This window comes from Mytilinidion resinicola, assembly GCF_010093595.1.
Source record: "Mytilinidion resinicola strain CBS 304.34 unplaced genomic scaffold BDZ99scaffold_9, whole genome shotgun sequence".
Classification (NCBI taxonomy): domain Eukaryota; kingdom Fungi; phylum Ascomycota; class Dothideomycetes; order Mytilinidiales; family Mytilinidiaceae; genus Mytilinidion; species Mytilinidion resinicola.
This window is the reverse complement of record NW_022985445.1, coordinates 1,852,484-1,875,431: the sequence shown is the minus strand read 5'-3', so window position 1 is coordinate 1,875,431 and position 22,948 is coordinate 1,852,484. Positions and strand designations below refer to the sequence as shown.

The 22,948-nt window shown below is 51.7% G+C and overlaps 9 protein-coding genes across 9 annotated transcripts; 5 read left to right on the top strand and 4 right to left on the bottom strand.

Moving 5' to 3' along the window:
• Window positions 1-1,026: 1,026 nt before the first annotated feature.
• BDZ99DRAFT_463098 (uncharacterized protein) lies at window positions 1,027-2,336 on the top strand. Its single transcript, XM_033720003.1, has one exon. The coding sequence runs from the start codon at window positions 1,052-1,054 to the stop codon at window positions 1,961-1,963; it is 912 nt and encodes a 303-aa protein (XP_033577502.1). The 5' UTR covers window positions 1,027-1,051; the 3' UTR covers window positions 1,964-2,336.
• Window positions 2,110-3,889, bottom strand: BDZ99DRAFT_314292 (uncharacterized protein). Its single transcript, XM_033714284.1, has one exon. It carries the CDS (start codon window positions 3,561-3,563, stop codon window positions 2,256-2,258), a length of 1,308 nt encoding a protein of 435 aa, XP_033577501.1. The 5' UTR covers window positions 3,564-3,889; the 3' UTR covers window positions 2,110-2,255.
• Window positions 3,890-4,140: 251 nt separating this feature from the next.
• BDZ99DRAFT_443396 (uncharacterized protein) lies at window positions 4,141-5,647 on the top strand (the record flags this gene model as incomplete). Its single annotated transcript, XM_033717844.1, has 2 exons — window positions 4,141-4,871; window positions 4,945-5,647. Coding segments are annotated over exons 1-2 (1,137 nt in total), but the record flags the coding sequence as incomplete, so codon positions are not given.
• Window positions 5,648-5,672: 25 nt separating this feature from the next.
• Window positions 5,673-6,397, top strand: BDZ99DRAFT_563771 (uncharacterized protein). Its single transcript, XM_033727373.1, has one exon. It carries the CDS (start codon window positions 5,688-5,690, stop codon window positions 6,369-6,371), a length of 684 nt encoding a protein of 227 aa, XP_033577499.1. The 5' UTR covers window positions 5,673-5,687; the 3' UTR covers window positions 6,372-6,397.
• Window positions 6,102-7,464, bottom strand: BDZ99DRAFT_463095 (uncharacterized protein). The gene has a single exon (XM_033720002.1). It carries the CDS (start codon window positions 7,310-7,312, stop codon window positions 6,503-6,505), a length of 810 nt encoding a protein of 269 aa, XP_033577498.1. The 5' UTR covers window positions 7,313-7,464; the 3' UTR covers window positions 6,102-6,502.
• Window positions 7,465-7,910: 446 nt separating this feature from the next.
• Window positions 7,911-9,024, top strand: BDZ99DRAFT_476685 (uncharacterized protein; the record flags this gene model as incomplete). Its single annotated transcript, XM_033722073.1, has 3 exons — window positions 7,911-8,436; window positions 8,501-8,836; window positions 8,915-9,024. 3 exons carry the CDS (start codon window positions 7,911-7,913, stop codon window positions 9,022-9,024), a joined length of 972 nt encoding a protein of 323 aa, XP_033577497.1.
• Window positions 9,025-10,132: 1,108 nt separating this feature from the next.
• On the top strand, window positions 10,133-13,417 carry BDZ99DRAFT_508925 (uncharacterized protein; the record flags this gene model as incomplete). Its single annotated transcript, XM_033724364.1, has 7 exons — window positions 10,133-10,222; window positions 10,436-10,882; window positions 10,916-11,052; window positions 11,183-11,627; window positions 11,682-11,860; window positions 11,909-12,030; window positions 12,090-13,417. 7 exons carry the CDS (start codon window positions 10,133-10,135, stop codon window positions 13,415-13,417), a joined length of 2,748 nt encoding a protein of 915 aa, XP_033577496.1.
• Window positions 13,418-13,541: 124 nt separating this feature from the next.
• On the bottom strand, window positions 13,542-18,829 carry BDZ99DRAFT_571096 (glycogen debranching enzyme). Its single transcript, XM_033728059.1, has 3 exons — window positions 18,377-18,829; window positions 13,963-18,325; window positions 13,542-13,906 (listed from the first exon to the last, which is right to left on the bottom strand). Exons 1-3 carry the CDS (start codon window positions 18,610-18,612, stop codon window positions 13,820-13,822), a joined length of 4,686 nt encoding a protein of 1,561 aa, XP_033577495.1. The 5' UTR covers window positions 18,613-18,829; the 3' UTR covers window positions 13,542-13,819.
• A 988-nt stretch (window positions 18,830-19,817) lies between these two features.
• Window positions 19,818-22,574, bottom strand: BDZ99DRAFT_520595 (uncharacterized protein; the record flags this gene model as incomplete). Its single annotated transcript, XM_033725544.1, has 4 exons — window positions 19,818-20,838; window positions 20,889-21,693; window positions 21,742-22,234; window positions 22,386-22,574. The coding sequence occupies 4 exons, from the start codon at window positions 22,572-22,574 to the stop codon at window positions 19,818-19,820; spliced, it is 2,508 nt and encodes an 835-aa protein (XP_033577494.1).
• Between the last annotated feature and the right edge of the window lie 374 nt (window positions 22,575-22,948).

The window sequence follows — 22,948 nt, the reverse complement described above, 5'->3', positions numbered from 1 at the left end:
ATAGTTCGTGTACAGTGTTGGGGAAATGCATGGCGGACATGTTGTTTTCAAAAAAACAGCTTATAGATCAGAACTACTTGATAGACGAGGCTAATGTAAATGCTTTAAATATTGACGTCCTATTCTGGTTTCCCGGAGAGTTTCAGGGCACTGCAGATTGCAGGATTGTGGTAGCAATGTGAAGGTCTGGCGACATTAATGGGAAAGGCAGTGCTTAGAATTGAGTTGCGGCTCACAAAACGTTAGCCACAAAGCGCGAGTCTTCTCTATGTACTTGGTTTATTAACATCTTAACTAAAGGTTTCATGGTGCTTAAGGCACTTCAGACAGTGTGATTAGTGTCCTGTGAGATTGAAACATATTGATCATCGGTTTTCGAAATTCAGTACATTCTATCTTTCAGAAGTATGTCCCGGTTGAAGACATATAGTGAGCTCTTTTATGTACACTTGCGTCCAAGAGTGATAAGTATAAATTGATAACGCTTTAGGAAAGGAGGATGGACTTAAGAGTTGTCCATGGGAAGACTGGCCTAAGTGACGAGTGGTATTTTGAAGTTCTAAAGTAGAAAGAGGCGTCTCCATTTATATTACTAGCGACAAATCAACCACGACTCGACGCCATCTTAGATGTTTCAAGCTAACTATATCACTCCACGAAAATATAACGGAAGCCCCTGACGCTACTGCACGAAGACGGATAGGAAGGAGGATGGGTGCGTGGCAACGCAACGCAGCCCAAGCGAAAGCAACCAATAGGACCGGGTTGGTGCCCGATTTCAAAAACCCTATGCCAGAAGTCTCCCAACGATACTTACAACACATTCATTCTTAAGATCGATTTACCTGCATTCATAATGGTCGAGCATCCTGGCCGCCGTACCCCATACTCGCAAAGTTATGGTCGACGCTCGGGGGGAAGCCAGAACACACCTCAGAATTATCCACCGTACCCTCAAGACTACAACGGCGGACATCTTCCCTCTCCTCGTGAAGGCCCTCAAAGTGGCCTTCAACAGCTCTCATGGAACTCTCGCCCTTGCTGGCCACCAATGAATACCTACCAGCCTCCCCTACCACTACTACCACCATTTCCGCACAATTACCAGCCACAAGAAAGCTTGACAGTTCCACCTCCGGCTTCCTATACCTCTGGCGTGCACACTTCCCCAGGCCCAAATAGCCCCGCCTGCTCTGGAAGTCAACCTGATCCTCAGATTCCACCATTTCTCTTACCACCTTTTCCCGGGGACTTCCAGATGCCGCACGTATTGGACTCTCGACAGACTCCTCAGAACCAAGTGCCCAACAATAGTCACCGGGCTCCGGCGTACCAGCCCCCAACAGCCCCATTTCAAGACACTCAGCCCCTACTAAATCCGTACGAACAGCAGCTGCCATTGCGTGTTGACAACCCGTACCCTGTAAAGCAAGAGCCCTGGCCACCATTTCTACAAAGACACATTCCACAATCATCTTCAGTCTCTTCCATGCGCTCTACTACTCCCTCCACTCCGCCATCAAGATCTAGCAGCCGACGATCCTCCTTCACGCCCTCATCTTTCGATGATGACAGCTACAGCAGGCCTCCAAGGCGTCTCGGAGATTTTCGGTCGCGATACAGAAATTCCCTCGAGCAAAGACGGGTGGGCAGTCCCGCCAGTTCGCAGTATCGTCCAGAGCTCCGGAGTACGTACTCTGCAAGGCCTCAGAACGAAGAACCTGAATGGGCTGGACAGCGTCCAAGAACACCGCCACATCTTCACTTTCAACAGCACCCCAACTTTCGGCCGCCTCCTCCTCCAACTAGTCGTCGTGCGAGACCTGATCTAAATCTCCCTGATCCGTCCACGAATAGTGTGTTGGGACGAATTAGGGATACGAGCGCGCAAAGGAATGAGCGACTGAAGATGGAGGGGCGAGAATGGAAGAGACAGAGGCGGAATTGGGGTCCTTCGAGGTGAATTCGGTCTCAAGTGATAGTGCGCATATTACTCCATCTTCTTTTCTTCCTGACGAATTAGACAAGGTCGAGAGAGCGAGCTTCCAACGTCGACTTCCTCTATCCGATTTGACGTACAAAAGCATATGTAACATGGCTCCAGTTTTTTCGAAAGATTGCCTCGATATCAATACAAGCAATTAGTTAGTCAATCAACACAATGCCTCTCCATCTCCTCCTTGATCTACCTCTTTTCCTCTACCGGCGTCCTCGAACCAAGACTAGGGATGCAATTTCTGCGTTGAGCGGCATCCTCAGATACGCTTTTTAGACGTGGGACTTGATATTCTGTTGGCTTTGACGATCGCCGCCAGTCGTGCGTACGCCTTTTCATCGTCGCCATTGATGAAAGCCTCGGTATTATCCGAGGTAGCGTCAACAAGTATTCCATACGATAGAAAGCCATACGCAAAGATGAGCCGTTCGGGCTCTTTCTGCTGAAGTTGTTGAACTTCTTGTATCTTTGCCTCATACGACTGGCTATAGTAGACAATTTGTTTCGCCGTTGGAATTGTGATATCAACTCGTTTCAGGCTTATGGGTCCAACATCGGCGAGCTTGTCGAATACTTCATGCCATCTTACACATCTGATAGAATCCTGAGAATGTCCATAGCAGTTGTGTAATGATATGAGTTTTAGAGTTTTTGCGTGCGCAGTAAGGAACTGAATAAGCTCATCGTAGATGAACGTCCATTCCAGGGAGAACGACTCAAGGTTTGGTATTCGGAGATTCGCTAGCGGTAATTCAGCCGAGCAGGTGCTCGGATTCAGACCTAGCATACCATTTCTAGTGCCGGCGATGCTGAGCGTCTTGACTGAGTCAAGATGATCAAGGAAAAAGACGGGAAGCCGGCTAACAAAGCTTTTGTACCCTGAATTATGTATACTCGAAAAATTCCCGTCATGTCCCGCCATTCCCCCGAGCAAAGTGATGCGGAAATGCTCCAAAGTGCTCAGGAACTTGTGAAAGTCTGAGTTGGTGAAAGTGGACACTCCCAAGGGAATTAAGTCTTGGAGAAGGAGTGTTTTGATGCTATGTGATTTATTTCCACAAAGTAATTTGTATGTTTCGGCCATCAAACGCCTCCACGGCTGCTCTTTTTCTAGTTTGAGTGCATCTTCGATTGGCTCCTCGTCGCCCAAAATGTCCCAGAGAATCCCAGGGAAGCTCTGCGCATCGAATTGAATACTAAGCGTATCGAGCTTAGGGAACAGGTTGAGGTTGCCTAGAATGCTTCGTACTGCCTTGGGGATAAGAACTCTGGTGGCGAAATATGAATACGGGCTGATTCGCGTCCCAAAGAGAGTTGCTTTGAAGTCCAACCGTTTGACATGTTGAGCAATGTGATTGTTTGCTGCTGCTAGAGCTAAGGCTGCGCTTCCCTCGGTGTTATGAAGAGTGATGCTATGGAACAGCTTCGGGGCCAGAAGTGACCGGAAACTGGAGCAGGTGTTGCTAAGGTTGATGACGAGCTGCCGGCTATCCTCGCCCGGCTCCTGGAGTTTCTCGATGATGAGAAGCTGAAGCTCTGTGGGAAGTTTGGTCAGTCGGCATTCCATGATGGCAGTCGAGCGAAACAAAGGACATTCGAGTAAACACGTCGAAGAGTAAGGAAAGGATTGTTTGCGCAGTGGAGTGGTCAATGCCTCGAGCTATAAGGGGCGTGGCCAAGTGCATATTCCGAGGCGAGGAACATCAAAACCACCAGTTTTTGGTACAATGGAGGAGCTATACCACAACAACTATAACCATCGATTACGATTCAAGTGGGTAGATGTATCTGTCTGTGTCTCTTAGTGATGATTATCGAAGAAAACAAATTTATTAACCGATACTGGGTGGTGCGAAGCAACTTTTAAGATTTGGGTGAGATGCTTACGTAACCGGAATATGCACTTGGCCGCGCCCTTTGTAAGAGCGTGATCTCTCAAGCACCAAAGCTCCATAAATATAAGTATATGCACCAAACTATCCACAAGTGGAAAACTAGAATATAGGTACAGAGTTAATTAGATAATGCAAATATCCCTCCCTCTTATTTGAGATGGTAGAAGGCACTATGTAGGACTAATCACGTGATTTATTTGATTTCCAGCACGGTTCAGATTCAGCAGACTTCACGCTTCAACGTTGACAGCAACTTCCGAGACGACCTCAGGCAACAAGGCTTACTTCTGATAACGATACTTCCTCACGAGGCTACCCGCTACGCAGAAGGTAGGCTTCCTTCAGCCTTTCCGGGGGATGCATGAATACGCCCAACGCCCGTCATGTCAGCCAATGAACGCAGACCGCATCCCATTACTTTTGCCTATGACGATGTCTAAGATATCGCCATTCCGCAGCCCTTCGACCGCCTAGGCACCCTTTTTGGTGCTCGATTCGAAACCCCAACCTTGAGATAGGTCACGTTCAAACCTGAAGACTCTCCCAATGGCGGATCCGTTCACGATCATCGGAACAACCGGCGCTGTAGTCGGGATCATCGACGTGCTCGGAAAGAGTATCTCAGCCTTGCGTGAGATCCACGAAAGATGGAAGGATGCAGACTTCATGCTTCTCAATTTGGCCGCTCAACTCACTGCTCTCAGAGCTGCATTGCGAGAGATTCAGACATGGATAGATTCGAAAACCGGCGAACCGCATCATCAATTGGTCATGGATCTGGACTTGTCAATGGCCTGTTGCAAAATGCTGGTTGCGAAGATTGACAAGTCTATCTCGGAGCTTCAAGTAACGGCAGCTCACAACCTAGATTTCGGGAGCAAAATCAAAGTCGTATTCGGGAACAAGACCATGGACAGCTTGCAAAAGATGGTAGAGCGACAGACAAATGCCTTGACGCTGCTGCTTTCGGCGTGCAATTGGTGAGACCACAAATTCCATTTCGAATATCCCAGGCTTAAGCTTGAACGATCCGAAGGCTAAAATCTCTCATAGTAACACATCAAGGGAGCAAAAAGCTCTTCTGGCAAAACCTACTACCCGGAAAATGTTCAAGCAAGTTCGGGACGATTCCTCGTCGCTCTATGTTCTCTGCGATTCATCATCACTTTATAGTCGATGTACAGACAATCTTTCCAAAATCTCAATGATCTTCCAGTTCGACCGCGAACTCTTCTTATCAAGACCATACAGCCGAGCAATACGTAGCTCTGTGAGAGATAGCCTTAGACAAACGTTGATGCTTTCAAGACTATCGAAGGTCAGCAAAGGACGAGGCAGGGCAGTAGACGAGGACCCAGAATCTGCCTCTCCTGTACCGAACACCAAATACAGGATCTTACTAAGCGAAAAGCCCCATGTCAACCTCGTTCAGGACAGGTTCTATACGCAGACACACCATAACTATTGCAACTATATGACATTTCCCCAAAAGATTCTCGTAGAGTCACGAGACGTTGTGAGGAGGCAGATTCTGAAGTGTATAAAAGTTATGATAGATATCCGTTCTAGAACCCCGACTACAGAGCAAGACAAGAAACTTGATGGACTTGTTGAAAGGCTAAGGCAAGAAATGCGGAAAATTGGGCCAGACGATGCCGAGATTTCATCTGAAGTTGCCACGGCAATTAGTGCATTATGTGCCGTTGAGAATTTCGTGACACTTGTTCCTCGGATGCCAAAGACTATTACTCACGACCGAATCATATAGTGCGTATATTCCTTGCCATTACGATTTTATGATTTCATTAGCTGACCAAAGGGATAATAGCTTCTTTCAGGAAATCCAAAGAATATCAGCAGATGGTTACGTTCCAACCTCCTTGGAAACCTGGCACCATAACGGAGTGATACTTGAGTGCCCGTTCTTCGTTGCTCTTGAAACGTCCCAATTGAATTTCGTTCCACTTGAGGCATCCAACTTGGTACGCTACACAACCGCTATGATCTTCATAGACCTTAGCCGCTTTGAAGACTACGAGCAAATCAAAGAACGATTGTGGGACCGGCTACGTGAGCATAGTAACCCAGCTATGGGGCCGCCCCATATAATGGTTATATTTGGCAACATAAGGAAATTCAAGCAGAAGCTTTCCCGTACGCCAATCAGCAATTACCTACCGAATTGCACAGGCGGCGAGAATGCAAAAGAGGTTGTCCGGTCTCTCATACAGAGTTACAATTTACCCTACTACGGAAATTACGTTGCAGCCATTCCATATCTCTACGACTGTACGGAACCTCGGTCCGTCGATGCTATTATCAAATCTATCGAGACAGATCATCCAAATGTACAGATCGACCCATGTGTCAAACCTTCCTCGACGGCCTCCCGACTGGTAGATGAAGAGGCTCCTGCGGTCACTGTTGCGAAGAGCAAAGAGTGGATTCCGGGAAGCCTTGATGAAATGCTGCTAGCCTAGCTAAGCGGCATTTCCTCACGTCTGCCTCCTCGTTCCATCTCCGTTGGATACCTCTCGCTTGCTCTTTCTTCAAACGAATAATCGAGGTGCCACGTGACTCTCTTTGAATTCATCCTTCTCTCACATTACGCTCAGCTAAGATGACGCCCGAAAAGAACCCAGCATCTCGCGTTCCGAAATAATCTCTTTCTCACGACGCTGAACACGATCTCCGCAAAACTAAACGCGCCAACAAGAAGCGGAATCAGCTGTCCGACTGATAACGTCTGGTTGATTCCTGTTATCCCGTTCGCCTGCAAAAGATACTCCACCGCGACTACCGAGATGATGATGATAGCCGTCGACACAATGAATAGCTCCACCGACACTTTCTGCCGCTTAGGTTTGGACGCTTCAGGGACACCTTTGTAACGCCTGAAGAACGCTCTTGCAGTCAAAACCACGAACACCGCACAAATGCACACTCCGAATGCTGAAGCGATCTTGTTAAACGTCCGGAATCGACCAGCGATGGACACTCGACCGAAGAACGCGACAGTTTCGCACTGCTGGCCCTGAAGCGTCCCATCAAGCCCAGTGAACCAGAACCAGCAGGCATATCCAGCAACAGCCGTATACAACGCCACTCTATACAGTCCAGAGAAGTGGCCTAGTGGGTTCATCCCGCTGCCGCTTAGGCTAGAAAGGGCGCCAAAAATGAGCCAGATGGAGATGACGGGTTCAACGGGTTCGATCTGGTTCCGGCTTGTCAGGAGTATCAATCCCATGAATACCGCCGACTGGATAAGGAGATTGATGACGCGGAGAATTTCCTCATCTTTTGGCTCGTAGAGCGTTGTCGTAAGCGTGGTGACCCATTGTAGGTAGAGACCGATGCGGATGCCGATGCCGTAGAGATCTGCGTTGCCTGTGAAGGAGCACGGTTGGGTCGGGTTTACCATTAGGAATGTGGTAGATTGCTCGCAATGCGGCAAATATATGCTAATGGATAGAGTTTGGTCCGACAACTATTGTTACGATGTTTGTGAAACGGTGGAATTAGGATTCGAGGGCACAGCGTTCGACAGCAGTAGCGTTCAAAAGCTACCCGAGGTCTGCAAGGCTGCACCATATATCCACAGACCGTTTTTCAGCTTTTATGCTTTTTGTTTCATCTGTCCGCCACATCACAGTATCTCGCTACCCCCAACCCTCTTCAGCAGCTTGGCCCCAACTAATAGGACGTTGAAATCAAGGAAATTGAGTTGCCAAGAGTAGGCCCTGGCGAATGAAGAGGGTCAAAGTATGTGATCTGCGCCTTGGCTAGCGAGCTGAACTCAGCCTTGCAGAAGCAACTCACATCTAGACCACACAAGCCACAGAACCAATATATTGAACCACGACGCGACAAGGAATGGCGAGGCCCTGACAGGGCTCAAAAGACTATAGCCAAGGCAATCCGCCAGGATGGTCGGCGACACTGATCCTCGCGCTGGAACTTCCATATAATGGAGACACTACCATGTCCACTGGCCATCCTGCCCGCAAACGCATCAAAGGATGGAATACCACAGCACCATCCTTCCACGAGCTCCACAATGCGGCTACCAAGGCAACGCCGATCTCTACGGTCTCGGCGTCCGTCTTGGCCTTTATTTCCAGCTCTTCGCAGCGACGCTCGTTGCGCAATGTCTCCCTGCCTCTCGCAACCGGCGCTTCTTCCGCATCGCGAGCGCAGCTCTAGGCGCCTCTACCTTCATCGTCCTGGCTATGCAAACCGCCAAACAGCAGGTTTTCGGCGTCGAAGTCAACACCATTCTGTGGGTGCTCGGCCTACAGTTGATGGGCACGGCAACTCCCCCAAGCGCAATTGCGATCGATATCTTTGCGCTTGCGAAGTCAATGCTGCTTTACTTCCCCCTAGCGATTTACCAGCTCTGGTTTTTCTTCCATGGGTTAGATGTCTTACCGCGGACGGAATGTCCAGATGAGTATGCGTTCTTCTTTGCAAAAGTTAGCCTGTGGCATTGGTTCCGGAAGCTCTCGGAGGCATTCAGTATCTTGATGATTTTGGGATACACCCTTTGTAAGTTTCTTTCTCCTCTTCTTTTGTGTGTGAGCTTGCATTATCAAAGTCTAACATCGTGCAGTCTTCGCCTTGATCGTGAGCGCGAGAAAGGAATTCAATGAAGCAGGAGAGGCCAGCGCAGAGCTCCAAGCAGCATGGAGTAGCAAGCACCCATTCCGGCAACTCTTGGGAGCCATCATGTACTACGCCTTCGCCAGTATTTTCACGATCCTACCCGCCGAGCTTACGATCAAATGGAATAAAGTCAAAGGCGTCAACAGGATTGATTCGGTCTCCCAACTTGTCCCTTTCGTTCTTGGATTAGGGCAGCTTCTTGATGTCTTGTATCGGATTGTTAAGAAGATGAGTGGACATAATCCAGAAGAAGTGGAGGATGCCGAAGGCGAAGATGCGAATGGTAAGTCCTCTGCAATCGTATCATGGAGCCGGCATGGCTCGAAGTCCAAGGCTGGTTCTGACTGCAAGTTATCCCTAGCCCGTTGTCCAGTCCGCGATCGTCATACCTCAGCCAGCGCCTCCTCGAAGGAGCCGTCTAAGGGAGCGGGAGAAGAACATGAGCTGTTAGACCGGCACTCTAATGATTAGGTATTGAAGTAAATGGCAACGATAGGGAACATGTGGTTTAGGCGTGGAGCGGCACAGGGTCCGGATTTACTTATTTCCCAGCGGATAATCACCCCTCCGAATGTCCGAGACTCAAAATCCGCGATTTCGAAGCTCTCACTACCTTTTCTCAACTAATTCAATAACCACACCTCCTATCACGAATCCGAGAACGGGAGGCGACTCGCCCGATCGATTAGTATTTTTGAAGAAGTCTTGGAGAAGAAATACGCCGCCGTCGTGGGGCAAGAGCGGGTATGCAGCGCTCGACACTTTTTGGGACCCTCCCGTCTGCCGTCCGTGCCAAGACTTGCCAGATCGAGGGTTTGGCTCAGAAATCGAACTTTCGAACCTCGCCTCGGAATTCTGCCTTTTCACGGATAGCTCAACAACCACGCCTCCCATCAAAGATCCGACACCGGGACGTGATTTGCACGGTCATGTAGTATATTTGAAGAGATTTCGGAGAGCAAATTGCGAAGCGTGGTCGGGATAGAGGGGGGTGCGCAGCGCTCAACACTTATTTTTGTCCTCGCGGCTGCCAAGAGTTGCCGGATAGAGGCCGTGGGCGGTGGCAGGAAAGGGCGCACGTACGACCAGAGCCAATACTGAGCTGGGTTGGGATCTTGAACAGTACTCGTATATCTTGATGATTTGTATATACATAGCTTTGCTTATTCTCCCTTATACTGTAGGCAGGGATATTGCTTGGCGATGAAGTGGTTGACAGTTGTGGATTTTTCGAGCTCATTCAGATGTATCAGGAAGAAGGAAATCCGATATACAAAACTGCGTTCACCAAGGCGTCTGAAAGGAGCGTGCATGTCACAGGATCTCGTGTCTTAGCGTGTTGCAGTGTGTTCCGGCCGCACGGACAATGATCTACACGCTTGGGCCGTATTAATTCTCCGACACCCAACGCGCTCCCGTTCCTCCTTCAACTCCACCTATTTGCTCGTTATTCATCGCAGCACAGCTGCCGTATTGCACACCTTTGCTGACCACCCTCTTTTGTTCGTTATCTTTCGCGACAGAGCGGACCTTTGTTGACCACCCCTTCGTCCATACGCGAAATATCGCGACCGTCACCATGGCACCTCATAATCGGAAACGCCCAGCGCAAGACGACGATGACGTCCAGATAATCTCGTCGCAACCCTCGTCGCGATCCTTGTCGAACGTGTACCGTCACAGCTCGCAGGCGTCTACTCTACCATCTTCCCAGCCATACACGTCTTCGTTCGGGCTATCGCAGCCTTATTCGCAGCCCCCGTCGCTGTCGCGCCCTCCAAAGCATGCGAGAATGACGGACACGCGTGGGTTGGACCCCTTATATGCCGCGTACGGCGTGCCGATAGCACACAGAGGTCCAAATGGCTCTTCCCAGGCGCAGGCCATTGATCTCGACGATGAATTTGATACAGATGACGGCTTGGACGATGCGCCGGAGGCCACGCAGGCCTACAATTCGTCCTCCTTTAGTTTCGAGATCTACGGGATCTTTCCGTCCAAGGTCGTCGGATGCCGCTACTACAATGGCCTCGCGACGTTCGGCGAGATGGTCGTGCTGAAGCGGGAACCTCAAAACCAGTACGACAGGAACGCGATTCAGGTGCGCAACGTACAGGGGAATCAGATCGGACATATACCGAAGCAAGTTGCCGCGAAGCTAGCCAAGTATATGGATGATAAGAGCTTGCTGATTGAGGCTTCTATTTCGGGACCAAAGGGCGAATACGATTGTCCGATTGAGCTGAGGCTGTATGGGACGGATGATCCGAGGATGAGGGATCAATTGAAAGCCAAGATGCAGGCGGATAGACTGCCGATTGGCCATATGGTCAGTAGGGTGAGGTTGGCGGAGAAGGCGCAGAAAGAACGCATAAAGCAGCAGGAGAAGCTAGATCAAGAGAGGAAAAAGGCGATCGGGCTCGCGAAGAAGGCAGCAAGAAGTGCAGGTGTCTCTGTTGGGCTTGGCAGCAGCAGCCTACAAGTCAGCTCTTCGGGAGAGTATGCTGCTGGTACGTTCACCTTGTAGACGAATTTCCTTAAATTCAACATGCTAACTCTGACAAGGTTCTGCAGACGGTTTGCCAATTCCCGAACCCCCCAAAACACTGGACAATATCATCATGGACAGCGAGCAATTCAATCCCCGTAACTATGAAGACATGGTTGATCAGTTTGGGATCAGCGAAGAGAAACTGGCCAACATGCCAAAGGCCGACCAACCGAAAGGTCTGCTCACGAAGCTTCATCCGTTCCAGCTTCAAGGTCTTCAATGGATGCTTGACAAGGAGAGCCCCAAGCTGCCGGCAGTGGACTCAAAGGAGATTGTCCAATTCTGGCAACGGAGTAGCAGGGATTCGAGCCTGTTTACTCATATTGCCACAAATTACACCACCAGAGAGTCACCCCGACTCGCGAGTGGCGGAGTCCTCGCCGATGACATGGGTCTTGGAAAGACTATTTCAGTCATCTCTCTCATCCTGGCCGACAAGGCGCTTGGTCGCAAAAATGCGGATGTCAGTGGAGTAACTTTGATACTTGCGCCTGTCAGCGTCATGAGCAATTGGAGTTCCCAGGTAGGTTTTCGGGTTGCACATGATCTCTTCAAGAACCTCCTAACAAGGGACTAGATGGCAAAACACATTGAGAAGGAGCATGCCCTACGAATCATGTTCTACCACAGCACCCTCAAGAAGCCCCTCAACCCGCAAGAAATCGACAATTACGACATTGTCATTTCTACTTATGACACGGTGTCTTCGGAGTGGTGGAAACCAGCTAAGCCAAAGGAGGCTGTACGAAAAGATGGGTATGGTCTTCTGAACATTTAGCAGAATGGTTTGGCTAATCATTACAGTGTATTCTCCATCAACTGGCGCCGAGTTGTGTTGGATGAAGGGCATCATATCAGAAATCCAGTCGCGAAGCGAACGCAAGCAGCCTGGCATATCAAGGCCCAATCGAAATGGGCCCTCACAGGTAATTTCATGCTACTTGATGCTATCAACTGTGCTTGTTGAGGCTAACGGCTGCTATAGGAACCCCGATCGTCAACAATTTGAAGGATCTGTATTCTCTTGCCAAATTCGTCGACCTATCAGTTATGAATTCCATGGACATCTTCAACAACACCATCATCAGACCCGTTGGTAAGGGCGACGAAGCAGCCGTCAAGCTTCTCAAGTACCTCATGGGAGATTTGTGTCTTCGGCGGAGGAAGGACATGTCCTTCATCGACCTAAAACTCCCCGAACTCTCCGAATACATCCACCGCATCAAATTCTCCTCGCACGAACAGGAGATCTACGACGTCCTCGCCGAAGACGCCAAGGGCCGACTAGACATGTGGGTGCAAGAACTTCAGATGAACACCACCAACAAGGTCCCCTCTGGCACAAACTCCTACCGCGGCGTCCTCGAGATCATCCTCCGCATGCGCCAGGTCTGCAACCACTACAAGCTCGTCGGCACCGACCGCCTCGGCGGCATCATGGCCGCGCTCGACGCTAACGGCTTCGTCGACCTGACCCCAGAGAACAACCTCGCCCTCCAACAGCTCCTCCAGCTCAGCATCGACTCACAAGAAGACTGCCCCGTCTGCCTCGACTCCTTCAAAGAACCCGTCATCACCAAATGCGCCCACGTCTTCTGCACCCCCTGCATCGAGCGCGTCATCGACACGCAGCACAAATGCCCCATGTGCCGCGCCGAGCTCGACGCCCTCGCCTCCACCACCGTCAAACCCATGAAAGAGGCACCACCCCCAGCGCCTCAACCCGAGCTCTCCCTCACCGACGACGCGCCCCCCTCCAGCAGCAAAGTCGACGCCATCCTCGCCATCCTCCGCGCCCAGCAAAAGGATCCCGCCAAGGGCAACAAGACCATCGTCTTCAGCCAGTGGACCTCCTTCCTCGACCTCCTCACCCCGCACCTCGCCGCCGCCGGCTTCGGCACCGCGCGCATCGACGGCACCATGCGCGCCGCAGACCGCGACCGCGCGCTCGACGCCCTCGAGACGGACCCGCAGTGCACCGTCATGCTGGCGTCGCTCGCCGTGGCCTCCGTCGGGCTGAACCTCGTGGCCGCGAATAGCGTCATCCTCGCGGATAGCTGGTGGGCGCCGGCGATTGAGGACCAGGCGGTCGATCGCGTGCACCGGCTCGGCCAGAAGCGCGAGTGCACGGTGTTTCGGATTGTGATTGAGAAGAGTGTCGAGGAGAAGGTGTTGCTGATTCAGGAGAAGAAGAGGAAGCTGGTGGGCGTGGTGTTTAATGAGCGGGATGAGGATGGGGAGGTGGGCGGGAGGAAGAGGAAGGGGAAGAGGCGCGTGGGGGGTGTGGAGGATTTGAGGACGTTGCTTGGGTGAGCGGGGGATGGTTGTACTTTTGTTGTGTAAGAGATAGGGTAAGTCAGGGTATGGTTGAGGGGTAATGGGGTTCTAGAAATTACTTTCCGGGGTTTTAGTATATTGGGATTGGAGTATCGGATGCGGTGGTGTAATTCTAGTAGGTTCAAATAGAACATAATAGCTCAAGCAAAACAACCATCATGGTCTTCTCCATAGTTCAACGTCTTTGGAAACAAAAAGGTCTGTGCGAATTTAGGAATGCGTTCGGTCTTAGGTCATCAATCTACTCTAATCTTTTCGTTCGTCTTCATCATGCCCAGCGTACCCATCACCCACCGCCCCTCCAAGCTCTAACAAAAAAGGTGTATACAATCGAAGAAAGAAGAAACGCGCTACACCATCCCCACCAAGGCCCCATATCTACTGATCCGCCTCTTTAATCTCATACTCGCGCGCGTCTTGGAAGAGGTCGATGATGCAGCTCGCAGACCAAGACTGAGTTGGGCACTTTCATCGAACATTAGCGTCATATCAAGATTAGAAGCAGGAGGGTTATCACTCACCGAATCCCCACAGAACGCCCCATCCTTATTCGTCAGCTCCGTCAACCCCGCCCACGGACTCTCCTTGATCGCCTTCATGCACCCGGCCAACCTCTTCGTGACTTGCTGGTAGCTCTCCACCCGCTCCGCCGGCGTCTCGCGGCGCATGAGGTCAAACTTCAGCAGCGCGCGGAGGAAGAAGCCCGTGGGCCACACCCACTCGGGGCCCTGGTGATAGTTGCGGCCCTTTGCGGTGTGGAAGTTGTCGGAATCCTCGGCGTTGTTGTAGTAGCCGCGGTAGTTGAGGTCAGAGGGGTCGAGGGTCGCCATTCCTTGGGGCCCTAGGAGGACCTTGTCGGCCATGGAGAGGGCGTGAAGAGCGTGCTCGGGGTCAAAGAGGTCGGGCGCGACGCTCATGGCGACAGGGAAATTAGGGCGGAGCTGGTAGTCCTCGTACTCTTTTCCAGACCGGTAGAGATCTTTATAGATGCCACGGCGATTGATAATGGAAGTGTTGACATCGTATTCGGAATCCTTGGACGCGTCGAGAGGGATGTAGTAATTCTTTTCGAAGTTTGCTTTGATCTTGGCAGCCCAATCTTTGAAGGAGACGATTTTGTCGCCGCCGTCGATGCTGACTCCGTCGTACTTGTACTTTCCTTCTTGGCGTAGTTGATCGACCCAGGCTAGGGTGCTGTACAGCATGCCCGTAATTTCGACTGCTGCACCGTCTCTTGGGGTACCAGGAACACCCTTGCTGCCGGCTCTTACGCTCTCGCCCATCTTGTCCATCCATGTGCCGCAGTTGAATTGATTGCCGCCAAAGATCATGCCGGTTTCCCAGTCAGTCCAGATCTTTATGTTGAACCCTTCCGATTTCATCTGACTGTCCAGATCTGGTCCGGCGTTATACTCTCGGAAGTCCATGCCCGACGCATGTCGTTGTAAAGCCTCTTGAATCACGTCTTCGATAGTAGAGGACTTCGAGTACGCCCTTTTATCCGTATCGGGGAACCATGTGTCGTCATAGGGAAGGAATCGCCTTTTCGTCTTCTCTTGAAGGAGGGTTATGCCATCTGGAACAATCTTGGTGTAATCTTGAACGTTCTGCAGGAACCACCAGATTGAATCCCGGGAGTTGTATCTGGGAAGCTTCCCACTGCTGAGAAGGTTGGGGATCATGCCATGCTTGAGGACACTGGCAAATGCCAGGATGTGTTCCTTTGCGTCGGCAAAGCGCCCGGTGCCCATGTAAAGGCCTCGTGCCGAGATACATATGTCGCGGCCCCAGCATCGGGCCCAGTCGTACGAGAAATGCGGGAGACCTGCTGCCATGCTCGCAACCTTCTTTTCTGGCCACAAAGAAGTATTGTTCATGTAACCAGTGACCTGAATGCTAACAAGAGCAAGGCTCTTCAAGAACGGCTGCCCTTGCTGAACATTATCGCCCATGAGCTCAATGGACCGGTCGTAGGCGGCATTATACGCAGTTTGAATGACCATTGCGAAGTATCGGGGGAGAAGGAAACTCGGAATCTTGCGGATAGCGTCAAATCTTTCCTTAAGCCAGATGGCTACCGGCTTGATACGATGGTATAACCTCTTGGAAGATGCCTTCTCCAAGCGGTTGACGCAATAATCCAATGCCCATTGACCTTCTCGAAGGTGCTGGCAGACTGGATGACCGAGATTGTTGTCATTGACGATGTCTTGCAGAACGCTCCACCAGCCTTGTAGCCCTGCATAAACCAGATTGCCATGGCCGGGAATGTTGTATGTTCCATCTTTCCCATCGCTTGCATCTTTCTCTTCTGGATCGCATCTGTACAAGATGAAGTTTAGATCAGAGAGATCGCAACCTTCGAAAGCTGCAGCGGCACCCCTAGTAACGAACTTGTCAAGACCCTCTGCGTGCTCTGCGCTTGGGACTGAGGTCTCGAAAAGAGCTATGCTGCCAGGCGGAAAGAAATCGGGTATGGTGATGTTCGTTGAGTTACCCGAGGATTCAACCTTGACACCTTCCAAGTTCTTAGTATGACTGGGCAGTCCGCGCAACGTTGTCGTGTCTTCAATAGCCGCTAGCTTCACCGAATCACTAGTATCCACTTCCAGGTTCCAGGCTCCAATCAACTTAGCCTGCGTGCCAGGAAGGTTGGTCGTAGGGAATCCGCCGTTGCCGTTGCCATATCCGGGGAAAGCCGTGTGCGCAATGAGGAAGTATCCCTTTCTCGACTTAGGGTGGACTCGATGCACTGTGATGTATTCGTGGTCATGATGGATAAATGTTTCGTCGTATTCTTCTTTGCCCATCAAGACATGAATCTCGTTGAGGATCTTCTTGATTCCACCAATACCGCCTTCACCAGCTTCGCCCTTTACAGGCGCTCCGGTAGAGTAGGCAGAAGAGTAGAGTCGTTTCTCGTGCACCAACTCGATGAGCTTCGGGTAGACCTCGTCGAATCCCATGACACTACCAGTTGCGCACGCGCACATTGCGACCAAAGCAGCGCTAGATAGTGTGTCTCTAGCATCCCGCTTTTGAGCAGGCGTTTCGTTGTCGTGCGTACAGTCCATAAAAAGTGCGTGGACAGGGCTCTGTTTGATCTTGTGGATCACTTCGTGGGTCGCGGCCAACTCGGCCGGCACTCCATTCTCTATTGCTTTTTCGGTGTTTTCTGCGTTCATGACCTCGTCGACTTCAAAGCTACCGACGGGCCTCCCACCGTGACGATGAACCAAGCGGCTAAGCTCCTGCGTGCTCCATGCTTGCATGCCCTCTCGAATCAATGCACAAAGCCCGAGCCGCATAACAAATTTGTAGTCCATCTCTTCGGAGCCAGAAAAGAGTTCCGCAGCGACGAAAAGATTGGGATTGACCTGTCTCGCCTGGTCAAGCATGTATTCGGCCAAGTGTATCGGAGTGGAATGGCAATTGTCGATGCGGAAACCGTGGAAGTACTTCGCCATGAGCCTGGTGTATTTGGCGATGAAGTCCCACAAAAATGGGTTATCATGAGGGCCATCTCCATAGCGAAGCTTAACGCAGTCGCCCCAAACGATGACTTCTCGTCGGAGGTAAGCTCGGGACTTCCAACCAGCATTGTCTTTCATGGCATCCGCCGCCCAGACCCAACCGTTGTTGACCAGGGCCAGTGCTTCAGGGTTGTGCTTCTTGGTAACGTCATTAAGAGGCAATCGCGTAAAATATGACTCAATCAAGGGGCTCTTGTCAGTAATTGGGCCCATTTTAGGGCCGTTGTCATCAAGTCGACAGTACTTGATGCGGTTGAAAAGCTGTTCCATGATCTCGGCCGTATCCGCGTCATATTCCCGGTAGTATTGGAGGTTGATCTCCTCGAGAATCCGGTATATCGTACCGTGTGCTGCTCGCTTATCAGGCGTATCGGTTGTCGTGGTGTCAAAACGGCCAAAGAGCGCAGAGAGGAGCCCAGCACCAGTCGCTGGATCTATCCGTCGCCGAAATCTTTCTCCAAATCTGTCGCCTCCGAGCAAACCGTTCTCAATGCACCAGTCCGCCTTCTTCTTGAGCGGCCAATCTTTGACTTCATCGAGGCCTCGATCACCGAGACCGCTAAACGAATTATCGGGAAAGGTTGCTTGGCCTTCTGACCAGGCTTGTACTGTGGCTTTAGTATCGCGCTCCACATCTAGAACATAGAATTCCCACAACCGACAAGCGCCGAGCACATGAGTCTTGACACCCTCCATGATCTTCAAAAGGTCGTCAATAGATTTGATGTCGATTGGCTGGCCCAAAGATCGCAGATCCTTGCTGTACTTGAGCAGAGCGGTATCGAGGACCAGGGCTGGCTTGAGCCATGGAGCGGTCTCTACGGTGTACCCAGCCTCTGGGTGATACTCAAGCCATTTGCTGTTGTTGGCTGTATGGTTCCACACGACATCTGTCATGGCAAGCATATTGTACTCCTCTTCCATCTTCTTGACCATTCGGGCAACATCTTTCTCACCATTCGGGAAGGACGTCTTGTCGAAATGATGCTGGTCGTATATACTGTAGGGCGAGTTGGAATCTCCTCTCATCATTAGCGGCGTGAAATGGACCATGTTGTACCCCCTCTGGCTGATGCCATGCAGATGTTTGTCCCAATTGTCGGGGTATTTGCCCATGAACTTGGAAATGACAGAAAAGACAATTAGGGAATCAATTGGCATGAAGGACTTTTTGACTGTGAGTTTTGGGCAGACATCGATGTAGTAGGTAGCCGTTCGAGTAGGCTTCGGAGGGTCGACCGAGGAGGTAGAGAAGGCCGGTAGCGGCGAGTAGGTCGTATAGAATGCATAGGCTCCAGCGGTGTGGATGGGAATGTCGATCTCGGTGCACCGATTGAAGTCTGGCGTTAATCTACTCAGAAGTCAGTAACGAAGGCATTGCACTCTTTCGGGACTCGCGTACTTGTACTCATGATACTTGTCCCTCTTGAAAGGCTCTCCTTTGGCAGGAATGTTCACCCAGAGACTGCCTTTCCGACATATCGAACTGGTTCCCTCGACCAGGAATCGTACAACGTAGGGACTCTGCTCTTTCGGTGGGGGGAGGTAGATGTAGGTGCCAGGGACATCTGGTGCACCGCTGTCGGTCAATGGCAGCAGGTACACTTCCTGGGAGGAGGGCTGCGCGACTGTAGTCATTTTCGCTTGGGATGGCTGAGAACTGAGAGCTGGGATAAAAGCGGTAGGGTGATGTGCAACAAAAGCTCGCGCTTCGCGTTTTGATAGGGCTGTAAGGATAACGCTGAAAAGGTTGAGGATTGAGGGGGGAGAGGTATGAGGAGAGAAGAATGGCAGCAACAGAGAGCACTTAGACGTTAGATGCGGGCGTGGAAAGAGCCGCAGCCATTCGAGCAGGTGGACCGATGAGGTTCTAGAGAGCAGGCGCAAACGGGCCAGAAACACAGCTCGACTGAGAGCACCTGGCAGCGCGGAAGCGGCGCGGGGCTAGCAGCAGAGACGCCGCAACGTCATACGCAGGGGTAGGTATTTTCACCGTGCCAGCTAAGGCGGTGAGGGTGAGGTCCACAACAGGATTGTTACGAATGCGATATTCAGGCACCATTGCTGCAATCGGTATCCGCTCCGTCGTGCGCGTGACGGGTTTCCTCCAGCAGATATCCCGAGTCAGGCTGCCCTGCCTACGCTACCTTTGTACTAACCTCCTACAAAGCTGGAGGTATGCCCATGCCAAGCCTGGTGGGCAGAGGCGTAATTGGCCAGGAGCTGTACATGCAAGGTGAATTTCGAATGCATCAGAATATTAGAACTGAAGAGTTAGGACGGGTCCGAAATCACTTTCTTCATGCAACTATCTCATCACTTAGCGGTGATCTATGGAAGCCATGCCATCGCATTACGGAGCGGAGGGGCATACCCCATCCCTCCTTTCCCAAAGCCAGTCCGCAAATTCGCAAGTCTCCTCCTTTCCAATGAATCCACCTTCTTCCATGATATCTTACAAGTCATGCAATACAATAAGCCGAGAGATCGCCGTGCTATTCGGGCATTCAAGCATCCCAAAAGCCGCAACCACAGAGCCAAACGGGAATCGTTGCGGACGCCAGACCAAATGGTATCGAAGCTGGGTATCGCATTTTTGTGTCGTGGCGGCAGCAAAATGACCCAAAACCTGGCCGCAGAATGCAACAAAAAAAGGGAAGAAACAGACACCGGAATCCCAGAAAGACACCATGTGTTGAATAAAGTCCGTATCGTCTGTCGCAATCGAACTTGAATCCAACAGGAATGTCAGAAAGACACGCTGAGTGAATCAAAAGTGGTATAGGTCCTCTCATTTACACCCGAGTTTGGCATTAGGTGAGTTGAGCGTCGTGTGAATCCGCTCACTTAGGGAAGCCGAGTGAGAAGGGAGAAGTTGGCTGAATCTCCAACCTGTCGTGGTGCGGAGCGGCGAGACGGGTGTAGCCGGCCTGGGTGGGGGTAGAACCGTCGTCGTCGAAACTTCGCTTTGCAGCCACCGGAGTGCCGCGACGTCTGTCCGGCATGCCCGTCATGGATTGCTTGCTGCTAGCCGAAGAGGACATGGCCCCCGAGCGATCCTCAAAGCTTGGCGCAGCCGTAGAACCAGTCAAGCTAGTAGTGCGAGCACCGAAGGATGGAGCATGAGCCCTGGACTGGGCCTGGGGCTGGGTACCGTACGAGGAAGCCTGCGGCTGTGCCTGGGACTGGGCACCGTAGGAAGAAGCCTGAGACTGGGCACCGTACGAGGAAGCCTGCGACTGAGCCTCGACGTCCAAAGATGAAGGGTGCGAGCGGGCCTGAACACCGTAGGAGGAAGCCTGCGACTGGGCCTCGACGTCCAAGTATGAAGGGTGCGACCGGGCCTCGATCTTCTCGAGCGCCTTCAGTTCCGCCGCTAAGTACTCTTTCTCCGTCCAGCATCCCTGCCAACAGTTGCGCCAATCGAGTACCAGGAACTGGAAGCAGAAAGCCTCGATCTTCATGCATGGCTGGAAGCAGATGCAGAGGTTGCGGTAATCCATCTTGTTTTGCTCGGAACAGGAATGGAGCAGGGATATATGGCACGTGATCGCGAACAGGAGGTAGTAGTGGTACGGCGGAAGTTTCGAAAGCTCGTCCTTGAGCATCTGGGGTGTGCTCTTGGCGCCCTGACATTCCTGCTGGATTCTCGCCTGAATGGCTTTGGGGAATATCTCATCCGGGATGTTGCGGAGCCAGTTCTTGAACATCGAGCCGATGATGTTGATATCGTATAGCTCGGGCTCATCGAAGAGGTTGATATCGAGCTCTTTGTCAAATCGCTGCTCCCAGTACTTGATTTCCCTGCCACTGCCGGGAACGCGGTACAAACCCTCTTCCTCGCAGCCCTTCATGTTGAGGTAACTACATGTACACGTTAGAGCTGGCTCATTGAACATAGAAAGTCTACTCACTCAATGCATCGCCATGGCAGAGCAGGCATCCAGAACTCGGTCTTGTCCTTCGAGTTCTCGAGACGCTTGGAGATGCGTGTCATGAGGGTCTGCTCGATCAATGGTCGGTTGATCACATGGATCTCGTACTCAGTGGTAGGAGCATCCTTTTCGTTGCTACTACCACTCCGGTGGAGTTTATCAAACACAGCCCGGGCACCCTTGCCGAATCCGTCTGCAGCCTTGGTTGAAGATGTTTTGATGGCCGTCATGAAGGAGCCACCTCGCGGTTCGTTGTAGGACGAGGATAGATGCTGTTCCCCGGCGTTTGTAGCTCGAGCGTCTTCTGAGTGACCTCCCTTATGACGATCTTCAGAGTGAGTGCGCATGCCGCCGATGTTGATGTTCTGTCGCCATGATCTCTGGCCCTCCAAGGGCGCGGTCCTCACGTTGCCGGTGTCTCCGGAACCGTCATATGCAGTAGTGTTAGTTTCAGCGAGGCGCCTAGGAACGTTAGCTTTGAGTTTCGAGCGTGGTGCTTCGCGTGGAGAGCTAGACTCATCCACTTTGATTGACCTTGAACGACCCAAGATGCCTCCGAACTTGTTCTTGCTACTGCTATTCTTGTTGGTGCTGTTCTTGTTGGCGTTACTGTTCTTGTTGACGTCACTGTTCTTGTTGCCGTCACCGTTCTTGTCGGCGCTACCGTCCTTTTTGTTGCTACGCTTGCCGAACGCCATCTCGCCGTTGAGGTACGGGACGCTTGTCGACTTGATGGACCCGCTATTGCTACGGTCGTCTGATCCGTCCGCAGCGGATGATGCGCCTATGCCAGTCAGAACCGAAGCTTCATGAGGGTGAATTGGTAGCTCACCGTTCCGCTGACTCGAGCTGTCCTGCGACCGACTGCTGAGCTCCGGACTCGAACTCTGAGTGTGCCCCGAGGGGTAGACCTGGCTTGCTGAAGATTTAGAATCAGTAACTTGTCGCAAAGAACCATCCGCAGTTCCTAGGCGCGGCGACGACGACGACGTGATGCGAGGCGATGATTTCGACGCTTTGATGTTGGCGAAGAAGGTGCGTGAGGTCTCTTTGCGGTGTCGAGGTGAAGTTGGCGAATCTGGCGGCCTGAACGGAGCTATCGGCGTCGATTGATCCGGCTCATGAAGCGCGTCGCTGTTGAGCGCGTCGGCGTCATACCTGGACCCTGATAGCGGAGGCGATTGGGGACTCCGTGGGCTCAGCGCTTGGGCAAGTTTCCCCTCTTTGTGTTTGTTCGTCCTGGCAGGCAACGTCGTTATGGAAAGGGATGATGATTTCGGCATCTTGCGGATTGTTCTTTGCGGCCGTTCCCAAGTATCAAAAGTCTGGTGAGCAGAGTCAGCCACATTGTTCAGACTACCATTCACCCAGGACCAGTATCATCTTTAAGACCACCACAACACACCATCACCCTACCTTGACCAATTTCACCATATTCTCAACGACGCCAAAGAGGCTAGAACCAAACGTACATACCTGGGAGCGTGTATTCAGCAACGGAGGGGGCCGGCCGTAAAGAGCAAAGGTGTTCCCAAGAAAGTAGCCAGATCGCCGCGGCGGCGGTCGAGCCGCTGAGAATACTACTGAGGGTTGCAAATGCAGCGGACAGTCGTCAAGCCAGTATCTATCGAAGCTCCGGGCGACTCGAGGACTCTGTGTGGACATTCTGATCAGCAGCGGTTCATGGGAATGTCGGTCAGGCACGGTTGGGCTTGGGGAAGGCCTAAGGTCATGGTGGCACAAACCGTGGCAACCCTGCTGGAATAGAGCTTTCCCGTCGTATTCCGTGGTAGTCCAACAACGTATATGGCACGCAAAGGAGCCTGTATCCCCAAGCGCAGAAGGGAGTGTTGCAGAAACGCAGGAACCCGCCGCGATTTGAACACGGGAGCGTGTACGACGGCACTCTCCGCAGGATTTCGTGAGTTCGGCGCCTTCACGGGCGAGAGGGGCTTGGGACTGGGATTCTTGGGGATGGCGGAGTGCTCAATGGGTAGGTGGCTTCTACGGATCAATCAGCTTCGTTGCCTGGCATGAAA